Raw genomic sequence first — 12,476 nt, 5'->3', positions numbered from 1 at the left:
AGACGGCCGCAACTGTAGCAGCTAGAACAAGAAAATCACAATTTATCGCATACCAGGAAGAGATTGTTGCGTTTGTGATTTAATTTGTGATCTCTTGCTAACTGACATATTGTATTATTATTTAATCCAAGATGGCCATAAACATGGCCGCCAAGAGTAGCCTAAGAAGTGGCAATATCCAACATTATATATATATATATATATATATATATATATATATATATATATATATATTCACCAAACAATAATTTATACTTCAAATACAGGGTTTTCTGTGGGACAAGGATTTTAGTTCTTGCATTCACTTCTAATAGGATTCCAAAAACACTTAAAACAATCATTTTGAAACCAAGTGCTAAGTTTTAACGGTAAACCAATACGTTGTCTAAACAAAACCCACTTGCATATAAAATTGCATGGCAGGGGCCACTTTAGTTGCCAATGCCAACCTTGCTTTGATTAATGGACATATGCACGTAAATCACAAGTGACTGATGTTTCAATTTTTATCGATAATCCTAAAAAAAAACCCCAGTCTGTGACGATGAAACGGGGAAATATCCTCTAAAAACAGGCTGGGGATTGTCTCCATAACCTTTATTTCTCAAAGGTACGTGCGTTTTTAAAACTATAAAATGTAATTTCGTGACATTACCAACACCAGGATGACTATAAACACTTCGGTTGTAGGGAAATGGATAATGTAAACAATAAAATAGAAGTAATGTCTGATTTCAATAATAAAAAAAAAATACAAAAAAATACGCTGTGGTGTTTAAAAAGTAGCATCCGTCACTTTAAAGCCGCACTTCTCCATTCTATAACATCGTTCATTTAAAGCGACAGTCATACACTTGTATCGGTAACATAACTAACGGAAAACACAAACGCAGCTTTAATAAACTTGTGTGGTTTTCGATGTCAAAGGTTATCGTCAGCTGTCTCCATGTCACGTACAAATCGCACCATAATTTTAGTGCATTTTATAAGGAGAGCTACAAGAGAAAGCGCTATCTATAACTCTGAATGTATACTGGTCACAACAAGTTATGGGTCAGTATCAAATTTGGCCTTGCTTTTCAAAAATTAAAACAACTATTCAGGGGTGGTAACAAGGTAATGAAATATAGGTTACAGACGTTGTTAAAAGTTTGCATATTTCATGTACATCAGCGTTTTACTCAGGATTGTTTGGTCACCAGTAGAAAACGTTTGGCAAATGTATACAAACATTGAAAAAAAAACCCAACTAAGCAAGGCGCCTGCTATGCCTGAAAACTAAACCAAAACCAAAAAAAAACAAAACAAAAAAACAGACAAAAGCAAAAACAACAAAATAAACTAAACAAAAACAAACACCACACCACATCCCATTGTAATATTTTCTCTTTTCCATAAATAACAAAGGCACTTCTGAAAGATTTTTTGTAAGAAGCATCTGTCCTCTCTCCTTCACTCGAAAGTCGCTGGATTCCAGGAACATATGCAGTGGGGATGGGGGGGGGGGGGGTCGAGGGTCGAACCCCACCTCACCCCACCCGCTCAAGCGTATTTTCTAATTTTTTATGTACTAGTATATATATTTTCCGGGGGAAGCATGCCTCGACACCCTTACCCCCCCCCCCCCCCCCCCCCCAAGTTTCTTCGCTAGACACACACCTTCCCGTATTTGATAAATTCCTGAACACGCGCCTGGACTCAAATATATGTACATGTACACACTTATGACTGTTGCCGGTTCGGTACTGTTAGAGTGTCATCGTGTTTTGATCCTGGGCAGTAAATTAACGGTTCTGACGGGTTAATAGGTGAGATATGTAACGGCGTGTCATTCCCTTCTGATCACTCGTCTCACTGGCAAGAACGTATACCGTTATATACTTGTTATGATTGGCTAATAACAGTAAGTGTGATGGTTAATGCCTGACTGTACTCATGGAAAGGCACCACACGGAATGGGAATGTTAGAAATGTCTGGAGAGTGACGGCTCCAGCGCGTTGCTTATACTATAGGTTCCAGTTTGTATTGTTGATAATGTTAACGTTTACTAAATTAATGAAACCTATATGAGCAGTGTATCAACACACACCCATACAGTATACCAATTAAAAGTGTGACACCTCACATTTAATCTACCTGAAACATAGGGGAAGGGAGGGGGGGGGGGGGAGGTCACATACCTTTCAAAAGATATGATGAATTTTTACTGAAATTGCAATTCCATTTTTTTCGTGTGTGTGTGGGGGGTGGGGTGGGAGCCTGAACTGGTTTCAACCTCTTGTGTATACTAACTAACAACTATATAACAAATAAAAGTATATTTATTTATAACAGTAAATATAAGGATAATAGGATTTCCACAAATAATCAGCGTCACATATTTCTACCAATCAGGGCCGCAGCTGCGTTTACTCCGTAAATATTCGACGCAGCTCGAACTATGACACGGAACTTTATTCAGTTGTTATTGGTGGGGGTGATATAATCCAGGCCCGTAGGATCCGGCGGTATGACCTGCCCCTCCCCTCCCCCCCCCCCCCCCACACACACACACACACACATTTGAAGACGAAAATGTGCTGTTTTTGTTCATAAAATGAAAGACATCGCGCCGCTAAAATACAGATTGTGATTCACACGAAACATGTCGTATACCCTCAGGATAATTCGGAATGTTTTCAAATTATTTTTAAATCACTGGCATGATTCTGCAAGTAAGGTTTTGATTGGTGCATATGAGCTCCAACTGACTGCTGTTAGATTCACATGTAATAGTGGAGCTAATTTTATTTAGGTTGGCCAATTCGCCGATTCAAATACCAAATCTGTCTGCATGGAGCATTTTCACTGAAGCAGTCACAGTGTGGGTGATTTGTATAAATTGACAGCTCCCCGTCGGTTTACTTGCTGTCAACCATAGCCAGAATGACATCTGGATTATAGACCAAATGAAGCCTAAATGACAAAAAACACCCCCCATAACATCTAAAATGAAATCCGTTTCTCTGTTCGTCTGTCTGTTGTGTCTGTCATCGCTGTCGGCGGAAGAACACTTTGACCAAACTCGTGAGTATTTGATACTTTTTTTTTACGTTTAGGTTAAAGTTTGTTTTATTTAACGACACCACTAGAGCACATTGATTTATTAATCATCGGCTATTGGATGTCAAACATTTGGTACATTTAACATTAAAGTATTTTGTGAGAAAACCCGCTGCGTTTTCCCATTAGTATCAAGGGATTTTTAATATTAACTATCCCACATACAGAATGGCACATACCGCGGCCTTTGATATCAATCAGTCATTGTGTACCGGCTAGAGTGAGACACGTTTAGGTAGACTTAGGTTAGGATTAGGGTTGAATTAGGGTTAACCGTCAGACGCAAAATCCATTCGTCCGCAATCTGTATACGCAATTCATAATGCATGGAGTGATCGGATATACGCACACGTGTGTGTAAACGCATACACATGGAATCTACTCAACACATTTGGATAGAACGCGATTGTTACGGGTTACGGGTTACGGATACGTATACGCATACGGATACGGATTGCGGATAAATTAAATTTGCGCCTTTAAGGTTATGGTTAGTATTAGTGTTAGTGTAGGCTCAAGATTAGAGTTTGGGGTTGGATTTAGGGTGAGTCTAAGTCAAGCCCGAGTACTCTGACTGTCGAGGGCTAGACGGACATTTGGACAGATATTAATGGCTGACTATCTGTCCAACTGTCCGTCTAGCCCTCTACAGTCAGAGTACTCGGGCTAGACTTAGAGTTAGACTGGGTTTGGTTCAGGTTAGGTTTAGGTCAGTGGACTACGACTAGGGTTAAAGTTAGGGTTTCGTTAGGGCTGTGGTTAGGTTTTGATATTCCAGTGATCGATTATAATCGAAAATGACCGATTTAGCTCGATGATCGAATGATGATCGATTATTAAAATCTGTAATCGATTGTGTGGGAAAATGTTAACTAATTTGTTCTCCAGTTTAGATGATAGAATGCATGTAAATGTGTTAGAGCTGCTCTTTGTTAAAAGTTTGTTTTGTTTAACGACACCACTAGAGAGCACTGATTTACTCACCGTCAGCTAATGGATGTCAAAATATTTGGTAATTGTAACATATTGTCTTAGAGAGGAAACTCGCTACATGTTTCCATTAGTAGCAAGGGATCTACTATATGCACCATCCCACAGACAGGATAGCACATACCACAGCCTTTGTTGTGCCAGTCGTGATGCACTGGCTGAAACGAGAAATAGCCCAATGGGTCCACTGACGGGGATAGATCCTGGACGCCGTGCATCCGGCGAGCGCTCTACCACTGAGCTACGTCCTGCTCCTGCTGTTTGTTTTCATGTGTACATAAAGAAAACGAGTTATTGACGGTACAATTATCGATTGGTAGAGTCTGTGTCGATGAGGACGACAATACGTGCATGGTTTTTATAATTCAAATCCGTCTTATCTTCATATACATGTAATTCTAACTGACTGCACAATCGAAAGTTGATCTGTTGGAACCAGCTGATTACAGCTGATGATCTATGACGAAATCAGACCGTTTACCAGCACTAGGGTTAAGGTTAGTGTCGGAAATAGGTTGGAACTTCATCATCGATTAATCGGCTATCAGGGGTGCAAACATATTTGTAAACATATTTCACTAGTCCGCCGGACCAGAAACAAGTAAAATTTACTAGCCCGCTAGAATTTCTAGTAGCCTGCCAGCCTGTAGAACAATATATTTTATTGTTTAACAATGTTATAATATATTGACAAAAAACATTAATAAAGACACTTGGTATGTGATCAACATAAAGTGGCAAATGAAATCAAGACCCAAACCTTGATGGACAAATTATTAACTTATTATTTCACTTTTTACAAAATTCAAGTATTTAACAGAATAATATATTCTAAATACACTGGCAACATACTGTCAACATAAACCAACCATTTGTAGGAAGTATTGACCTTTGACCGGCTTTTGTTTCGGGAATGTCGTGTTTGCGCATTTCGGAACTCTGAAGTCGTTTATTGTCAATGCGGTACACGTATCATTTATTTTTGTTATCAGTCTGAACCGTTTGTTTGAATGACTGATGCAGATTGGCGGATTTAGTGCTACACACAAACCAAAACCCCCCAAATGATGACAGATCGCCCGTCGGACTGGTAGTTCCATTTTTTAAAGGGACATTCCTGAGTTTGCTATATTGTAAAATGTTTCCGACTAATAAAATATTTCTACGATTAAACTTACATATTATATATATATATATATATATATATATATATATATATTTCTTGTTTAGAATATCAGTGTTTATATATTCAATGTGTCTCTGGTCGTCTTAATATTTTTAAGAATAGGATTTTGTTTTCAAATAATTTCGTACGTACGAAAAAAACAGAACAAAACAACAACCAATTTTTATGAAATAAAATGAAATTTACGCTAGTACAAATATTAGACCTATCAGAAACACGTTTAATATACAGCCACTAATATGTTATGCAGGAAAATATATTTGATATGTAATTACAATCGTTAAAAGTTTCTGTTAGTCGTTAACATCTTTAAAATTGCAGCAAACTCAGGAATGTCCCTTTAAAACACGACCGTTAGAATTTTCATTCGCATTTGGCGAGCGGGCGAGTACATTTTGCCGGTTATGCTTTCATTGGTATCCCTGTTTCATTTTCATTTCAACTTATTTTCGTGCTTATATCCAATTAAGGTTCATGCACGCTATCTTACACCTACCCAATTGAGTCGTTAAAACTCGCTCTGGGTGGGAGCCGATACCGGACTGCGAACCTTGTACCTATCAGCCTTATGTCCGATGGCTTAACCACGACACCACCGAGGTCGATGGTATCCATGTTGAAAGGCGACTTAATGAAGGAAGGAAGGAAATGTTTTATTTAACGACGCACTCAACACATTTTATTTACGGGACCACACAGATATTGAGGGAGGAAACCCGCTGTCGCCACTTCATGGGCTACTCTTTTCGATTAGCAGCAAGAGATTTTTTATATGCACTATCCCATAGACAGGATCGCACATACCACGGCCTTTGTCGTGGTGCACTGGCTGGAGCGAGAAATAGCCCAATGGGCCCACTGACGAGGATCGATCCCAAACCGACCGCGCATCAAGTGAGCGCTTCGCGACTTAATGTGTACCTGCCGATACCTGTGGTGTCATAAAGCCGAACGTACTGTTAACAATGTCGTACGGTAGAATCATCCTTTAGATTGCCAACATTCATCATGATATGAACATCTGTCATTGTTTTCTTGTTTATATAGACACATGTCTGGTCCGTTAGCACATAAACCGATTTATTACCGTGGCAACTATTGTTTTCCATATGCGAATGCAATCTAGAGATGATTATAAAAATAGGGCGGTAGAAACGGGGTGTGGGTGTGGGGTGGGGTGGCGTGGCGTGGCGTGTGCTACAATAGCTTGTTCAGAATGTGCACATTAAAACCTGTGATATGACATGACGGCGGAGGGGTGGGCGAGATAATAGCCCCTCCATTTCAGGTTTTTATATGGGGTGACCTATGTTGAGGGGGGAGGAGGATCCACATTGTTTATGTTCAGTCTCAAATTTTGTGATTCAGGTTTACATCAAAACTCACGCAATGCCAGTCTCAGACTTCCAACTGACACGGCGGAGTTGGGCAACTCTCCGATCTCACGATTTCTACGACTGTCCAGTTGCTAATCTGAGTACTCTTACAACTCGACCATATGTCTGACGCCATATAACCGTAAATAAAATGTGTTGAGTAGGTCGTTAAATAAAACATTTCCTTCTTCTTCTTCTTACAACTCGATTCTTGTCGTATACAACGCCTACGACCGATTAGTTGTTAATCTGAGCGCACCTGTCTTAGGTCGGAGTTGGGAAAATTACAGGTAACAGCCTGAACCTAGCATAACACGGATGCTAAGCATTGCAAGGGCACATTGTCATACTAGTGTTGTGAATCGATTGTAATTCCATCTAATTCAAATTTTTACGGCTCTTTACGTTTATACAACTTATCAGGCTGTCGACATTATACAAACATAAACATACAATAAATAAATACTATAGAATGTATACTACCAAATCAAATCCCACAGACGACAATAGTAACATATGTGGCTAAAACTCCTACCTGCAGCATATCAATCGACATAAACGCCTCGGATATAAATACTACCACCCTTCACCCTTAAAGTGAATCAGAAAAAATGGGGGTCAAGCTGCTTATTTCAGAGATAACGGGTAGCGTCTATGACTACCCTAGTTCCGCACAAAATTTTAGTAGGGTTTTTTACAGGTACCCTATACATGTTTCAAGCATACGGCTACTTGACACAGTGATACTAGATGAAATAAAATTGCATACATGAAACTAAGTTTTCTTACAACCAACACATTTAAATTTATCACCAATCACAGGACTTGTGGTGTTAACTTCTCTTTCAAAAGTTGAGTTCACCTCGAACTTTGACCCAGTCGGAAGTTATTTGGTTTAGTACTACCTGTACAGGACAATGGTGGAGAGTGATTTTCCATATTAAATACATAACATATAATATCAACAACTACTACAACATGGCTCCGTTTTAAGAAGCGATCTTAGCGCTAAGATCACTTAAGAGCACGCGGTAGCTATGCATTTAAGGCGATCTTAGCGCTAAAATCACTTTAAGAGCATACGGTAGCTATGCATTTAAGGCGATCTTAGCGCTAAGACCACTTTAAGATCATACGGTAGCTATGCATTTAAGGCGATCTTAGTGCTAAAATCACTTTAAGAGCGTACGGTAGCTATGCATTTAAGGCGATCTTAGTGCTAAGACCACTTTAAGATCATACGGTAGCTGTGCATTCAAGGCGATCTTAGCGCTAAGACCAATATAAGATCATACGGTAGCTATGCATTTAAGGCGATCTTAGCGCTAAGATCACTTTAAGATCATACGGTAGCTATGCATTTAAGGCGAACTTAGCACTAAGACCACTTTAAGAGCATACGGTAGCTATGCATTTAAGGCGATCTTAGCGCTAAGATCGCTTTGTATAATGGGGTTCTAATCACAGTTTGACTGACTAATATATCAATTAGATATAGGTCATATTTCAATATACCATGAGACAAAATACAGTGCTACCTACATTAGCTAATTTTACCTTTAATCTATTCACTATCCGTTTTCTTTATATTCATATGAAAACAAGCACCAACTCCAGCAAATTGATATAGTTTCTATAATGAAAACAGCAGGTATAATTAGGCCTAAAAATAAATGTGTGTGTTTCAGGTTTCATCCTTGAAAACAAAATACACATGTAGGTAGGCAGGCATTTTAATCGAATCAACCCGAGAAACCGTAATCGACCGATGTCTTCCGAATCTAGTTTGATGATTGAAAATAGTCAGCGATCATGATTTAATTTATATATAAAAACAACATTTAATTAGGGTTTTTTTCCTTTAAAAAACATTTCAGGGTCGCTACATATAATTAGGCTAGGCCGAGAAGCCGGAAACACACAATGTTTTTTTTTTTAGGCCTTACTGTTTTCGCTGCAATCCCAGATGGATTTTTATATAATTGTATTATCACATGGGTAGAGCCAAGTGAATGAATCATCGATTACAATCTATCCAGTATTTCATACTCGGCCCTCCACGTCAGGATGAGGTTAGGATTCTAGGTACATCCGGCAAGTAAATCCTGGGGCACACCGGCCGATTAACGCCGACTCGGCTGTCGCAGTGTGAAATGTGCGCCTGCACATACAAACCGACGTGACTGATTCACTTTAAGGGTGAAGGGTGGTAGTATTTATATCCGTGACAGTCTAATCGAGGCAAAACTGGACCCGGTAACACAAAGCACTCGTAACACTTAACCGGCCTCTCTAAAACTAGATGTTAAAATTACCAAATGTTTGACATCTAACAGCCGATGATTAACAAATCAATGTGCTCTAGTGGTGTCGTTAAGGAAAACAAACTTCCATTCATGAGTCAGATTAATAATCCATTACATATGAATTATATGATCCAGAGAAATTTACAAGACACGTTTGACTCATTGTTTGATATAAGTGTCGTAGTGGAACATATATTCAAAAGCAATTTATATAAAATTAGCTGCCCATGTATGATTCAATTAATTGTTATTGTAGGCTTTAACAATCAGCCAAATTAGTGTGAAACTAAAGTACAGCAATCAAGGACACTGTGGATTTTAATTGTTGCCCCCAGCTGTTACACAATCTGACAACAAACGTACCTATTTATTATTATGTCAGAATCGGCAGCAGTTAGTAGATTGCAATCTATCATTATAATAGGAACGTGCCGATCATTTATAAAACAGGTCTGAGCCCGAGTATGTTGCCTAGAGCAACACTACTGACAAGAAATAAATTGCCAAAGTACATTAACACATAACCATTTTAGCCGGGTCCTATAAAATAGACCTCGAGAGACCTAAGTGAAAACCGAAAAATATAAACCTAGATAGAAGGAAGGGGAGACCCAAAGGGAGACCCAAGGGGAGACCCAAGGGGAGACCCTTGAGGTTCTCAGTCGCAATATCAACACTATTGGGAGACCTGTGTGTCATTCACCCAAGAGCTGAAACTTTATCTGTATCACAGTATTATTAAAGGGACATTCCCAAGTTTGCATTGTAAGGTGTTTCCAACTAATAAAATATTTCTACGATTAAACTTGCATATTAAATATATGTTCTTGTTTAGAATATCAGTGTCTGTATATTCAATGTCTTTCTGGTCGTCTTAATATTTGTAACAAGCCCAAACTAGATTTTGTCTTTAAATAATTTCGTACGTACGACAAAAACAACATTTTGGGAAATAAGATGAAATTTAACATAGTACAAATATTAGGACGACCAGAAACACGTTTAATATACAGCCACTACTATTTTATGCAGAAACGTATATTTGATATGTACTTACAATCGTTAAAAAGTCTGTGTTAGTCGATAACATCTTAAAAAGTGCAGCAAACTCAGGAATGTCCCTTTAACGTGTTAATCATGTTTCATGTTGGAAAGTAAAATAGAAAGTACATCACCAACTTGTGACTTGTGTTATTTATTTATCAATCCGGGAAAGCAACACAAGGCAAACCTATATTGTAACGGAATAAATTACTCTTTGAATGAATGGATGAATGTTTAACGACACCCCAGCACGAAAAATACATCGGCTATTGGGTGTCAAACTATGGTAATGCAAATAAATAAAGTGATGATCAACATCAATATAAAAATTCAAGACTTAAACAAAAACAGTGTAAAGAACTGTGCAAAAACACAAATATCACAGAATTTTACGGATACTGAATCTTACTGAAAACTTCAATTTTGTGCTGTATTGGCCATTCTCAAAGAGAATGTTACACCCCTGCACCACGGTGAGGTTACAGCACACGCAGGGGAAATTACTCTTTGTTACAAGCATGCAATGGTATAGTTTTATAAACAGCTTTAACTTATTTATCACTCCGGTAAAGCAACACAAGGCAAACCTATATTGTAACGGAATAAATTACTCTTTGTTACAAGCATGCAATGGTATAGTTTTATAAACAGCTTTAACTTATTTATCACTCCGTTAAAGCAACACAAGGCAAACCTATATTGTAACGGAATAAAGTACTCTTTGTTACAAGCATGCAATGGTATAGTTTTATAAACAGCTTTAACTTATTTATCACTCCGTTAAAGCAACACAAGGCAAACCTATATTGTAACGGAATAAAGTACTCTTTGTTACAAGCATGCAATGGTATAGTTTTATAAACAGCTTTAACTTATTTATCAATCCGGTAAAGCAACACAAGGCAAACCTATATTGTAACGGAATAAATTACTATTTGTTACAAGCATGCAATGGTATAGTGTTATAAACAGCTTTAACTTATTACTATTTAATGCGATATCACAGTCGTATTATTTTGCATTACAAATATCTGACTGTAAAAATAACGCCGTTATGCCATAACATCACTTGTATTACATCATGTAATGCATGTAAGGAAATGTGACATAATGACTGATGAATTGCTTTAGATAGCAGAGGGAGCAGCCAGGTGTATGTCTTGAAATTGGTAACACACGTACGCGTGTAAACAACTATGTGTTATCACAAATAACACATGGTCATCTCACCAACGGTGTAAGAAGAACATTTAACAATGTAACAATGAGTAATAAATAAAACAAACATTCTGAGAGTACTCCTGAAGCACTACATGTACCTGACCGCGCCTCAACACATTGTCATATCCACTAAGTTGAAAGGTCATAACTCTGTCAAAAAAAGAAAAGAAGGGTAACTTGCCATGAAAAAAAGTAAAGTAAAGTTTGTTTTATTTAACGACGCCACTAGAGCACATTGATTTTTAATCTTATCATCGGCTATTGGACGTCAAACATATGGTCATTCTGACACTGTTTTTAGAGGAAACCCGCTGTCGCCACATAGGCTACTCTTCTTTACGACAGGCAGCAAGGGATCTTTTATTTGCGCTTCCCACAGGCAGGATAGCACAAACCATGGCCTTTGTTGAACCAGTTATGGATCACTGGTCGGTGCAAGTGGTTTACACCTACCCATTGAGCCTTGCGGAGCACTCACTCAGGGTTTGGAGTCGGTATCTGGATTAAAAATCCCATGCCTCGACTGGGATCCGAACCCAGTACCTACCAGCCTGTAGACCGATGGCCTGCCACGACGCCACCGAGGCCGGTCAACTTGCCATGAAGGTCACACTTCATCTGTAACAGTACATAATAAAGCTATATACAAAACTCCACTTCAATATAGTGTAGCAATGCGCAAAAGAAGTCTGGAAAACAAATGTTCGTGTGTTCCAAGTTCAAGGGCCATATCCTCTGTCAAAAATGAGTAAATGGCCCTGACCTGACTGTCAAACTTGATCCGTAACAGTACACGATATAGAGAATAATACAATAGTAAAGTTTGTTTTATTTAACGACGCCACTAGAGCACATTGATTTTTTATCTTATCATCGGCTATTGGACGTCACGCATATGGTCATTCTGACACTGTTTTTACAGGAAACCCGCTGTCGCCACATGGGCTACTCTTTTACGACAGGCAGCAAAGGATCTTTTATTTGCGCTTCCCACAGGCAGAATAGTACAAACCATGGCCTTTGTTGAACCAGTTATGGATCACTGGTCGGTGCAAGTGGTTTACACCTACTCATTGAGTCTTGCGGAGCACTCACTCAGGGTTTGGAGTCGATATCTGGATTAAAAATCTCATGCCTCGACTGGGATCCGAACCCAGTACCTACCAGCCTGTAGACCGATGGCCTAACCACGACGCCATCGAGGCCGGTATAATACAATAGTGGCCGTTAGTTACCGTTATTTCACAACG

At 38.7% G+C, this 12,476-nt stretch overlaps 1 protein-coding gene across 3 annotated transcripts in view; it reads left to right on the top strand.

Moving 5' to 3' along the window:
* Positions 1-2,900: 2,900 nt before the first annotated feature.
* The window catches only part of LOC121390154 (alkaline phosphatase-like), a 96,642-nt gene continuing 87,066 nt past the window's right edge, over positions 2,901-12,476 (top strand). For all 3 annotated transcript variants that reach the window (XM_041521900.1, XM_041521901.1, XM_041521899.1), the window contains exon 1: positions 2,901-3,067. In XM_041521900.1, the coding sequence (XP_041377834.1) occupies positions 2,992-3,067 (76 nt within the window). In that variant the 5' untranslated portion in view covers positions 2,901-2,991. The remainder of the gene's footprint in view (positions 3,068-12,476) is intronic.

The sequence above is a fragment of the Gigantopelta aegis genome, chromosome 15 (genome assembly GCF_016097555.1).
Source record: "Gigantopelta aegis isolate Gae_Host chromosome 15, Gae_host_genome, whole genome shotgun sequence".
Taxonomy (NCBI): Eukaryota; Metazoa; Mollusca; class Gastropoda; order Neomphalida; family Peltospiridae; genus Gigantopelta; species Gigantopelta aegis.
Note: the sequence above shows the minus strand (reverse complement) of the source record. Positions and strands in the feature narration are given on the sequence as shown.